The sequence below is a fragment of the Zerene cesonia genome, chromosome 14, assembly GCF_012273895.1.
Source record: "Zerene cesonia ecotype Mississippi chromosome 14, Zerene_cesonia_1.1, whole genome shotgun sequence".
NCBI classification, from domain to species: Eukaryota; Metazoa; Arthropoda; class Insecta; order Lepidoptera; family Pieridae; genus Zerene; species Zerene cesonia.
In genome coordinates this window covers 8,188,166-8,190,494 of record NC_052115.1, presented here as the reverse complement: position 1 = coordinate 8,190,494, position 2,329 = coordinate 8,188,166, and the positions used below count along the sequence as shown (strand labels likewise).

Below are 2,329 nucleotides of genomic sequence, written 5' to 3'. Positions count from 1 at the left end.
TTTTTTTTTCTTTCTTAATAATTTTTGGTAGTTTTTGGTAGTCATGTCTCAGCAAGCGTGCAATACTAAAATAGTTATTGTACCAGACGGCTTACGGCCCGTGCGCACATAAGCGTGTAAATCTACATAGCTATCAAGCTAACTACCATTCTGGTAAGAAAGTTTACAACATTAAACATAGTGAACGCGTATTCATTATTTATTATCTATTATCCACAGCTTAGAATTAGCAAGAGTATTAACGATTACACATTGGGAGACTCGACATTTACAACAGCATATAAACGTTTCGGGAAGGCGAATGAGTTTAATCGACTTGGGGCCAGCGTCCATCTCTTTCTTTCACTCGAAAATCATCCTATATTGGAGCGAAACGCAAGCTTTCTCTCTTTCGCTCTAACGACAAACAGTCCCTGTGCGAGAGGGTTTCAACAACAATTTCCTGATAGGCTTTCACTTAATATTAATAAAAGTGACGTTATGAAATATGAATGAATATACAATGTGTAAATAACTGTTGGATATTTACGAGTATCGAACGTTAACGCGCGTTTTTATCCGTTGAGACTGCTGTTAAATATCAGAATTTAGGTGATATGTGTTATACAAATACAGAGATTGAACAAGATAATCTTCAATATCCAATAGCTAGAGAAACAGTAATGGCATCCCGTTCACTCGCTATCATTTAGAAAGGGACAGCAAATCAATTGCACCTTTTAATTAGAATAAATAACCGATCGCATATCTATTTGATTATTCGGTGGTTACACGGTTTCCTCACACCTTTGGGCTTTATATAGGATTTCAATTAGTTAAAAGCACAATTTGCATATATAATTATTATGACAATGTATTTATTCTATTGTAAGCTTTAACAGCACTGGATAAGGTTGGAAATTGTTAAATAACAAAATGCAATCTCATACTCATAAACTAAGAAAAATTAACGCAGAAGACTGCCACGTGGCTATCAAAACTTGCAATAGAAGTACCACTCGAGTTCTGCACCTTGCTAACAAATGTCTTTTCCACATACACTTTTATCCGATTGCTACGAAACGACGAAATAAAATAATTATCAACATCATACATTTAAAATGAATCAACAATCATACAATAAAATGCAATTATACACACGCCGTACAGTTTTTCACACCGACAGATACAATCTGATGAAATCACAGACAAATTTCTGAATTTGTAATATTTCGTTACGCAAAAAACTACGCGGCGATCTAAATTAAATTTATACAAATAATAATTCTCTATATACAAAAATAATTAATAATAATTAAAACTAGCGGAAATCGAATCACGACTGACCGAATGCACGACACATGTAAATGTTAAAATGCATTGTTTTTTTCTAATTGTTAGAAATTGAATCCTTAGGGGTCCATCCAAAAACCTTAGGGGTTTTTTTACATTTGCGTCTATGCATTCGCTCATCAGCAGTCCCGCCACGAAATAGCTACCTAAAAACAATGGTAATAACATAATATCAATAAATAACCTTAACATCGACACCGCGCACACGACCGACGTGCACCGAACGAAACCATCCATCGAGGAGGAAATTTAATTCGCACTCGAGCTACGCGGGTTGTACATTATATAACGACGATTAGGCCAATGGAGCGGGAACCGCCGCAGCTTCCCGCCGGCGCGTCCGCTCGGCGGCGAACACACGCTCCAACACTGCCCGTGGCAACGCCCAGAGACAATTTTTAGGAATATGACTAGTGGCTATCGTACAGCTAACGCCAATACTCTGGAATGATCGAGTCGACGCCGACGCGACGGCGAATTACAAGGAGAAATTGGTGAGGGGCGCGCTGCGAGGCGCCGGTCACTTCTCCTGCTGGGAGAGCGCCAAGGCCAGCTGCAGCTCGGCCTCCTCCTGCCGCCGCCTCGCCTCCGCTTCGCTCTCGAGCCGCTTGGACTCCGCGGCGGCCCACGCCCACTGCTGCTCCTCGGACGGCAGGAACTCCACGCTGCGAGCCTCGTTCGACTTCTTCTTGTCCTTCTGCCTCGTCCGCCCGATCCCGCCTATCGTGTGCACGAGCGACTTTGCGTATTTCACCGGTTTCGGTGACTTCTCCTTCTTGGGCGGCAGCGTGCTCGTCGGCCACGTCTCGTTGAGGTTCTTGTTCGAGTCCGTCGCCCAGTCGGTCGCCCAGTTGTCCGTTTTGCTCGCCCAGTTGTCGGTTTTGTTGGCCCAATTGTCCGTCTTCGAGGCCGCGTCGTTGGACGCGTCTGCGGCCCAGGCGTCGGGCTCGGCCCGGCCGGGCTTGGCCCAGGCGTCCGGCAGCCAGTTGTCGTTGGG

At 43.9% G+C, this 2,329-nt stretch overlaps 1 protein-coding gene across 1 annotated transcript in view; it reads right to left on the bottom strand.

Moving 5' to 3' along the window:
- The window catches only part of LOC119831951 (epidermal growth factor receptor substrate 15-like 1), a 19,408-nt gene continuing 17,079 nt past the window's right edge, over positions 1–2,329 (bottom strand). The window contains exon 17 of the mRNA XM_038355520.1: positions 1–2,329. Coding sequence (XP_038211448.1) covers positions 1,853–2,329 — 477 coding nt within the window. The 3' untranslated portion in view covers positions 1–1,852.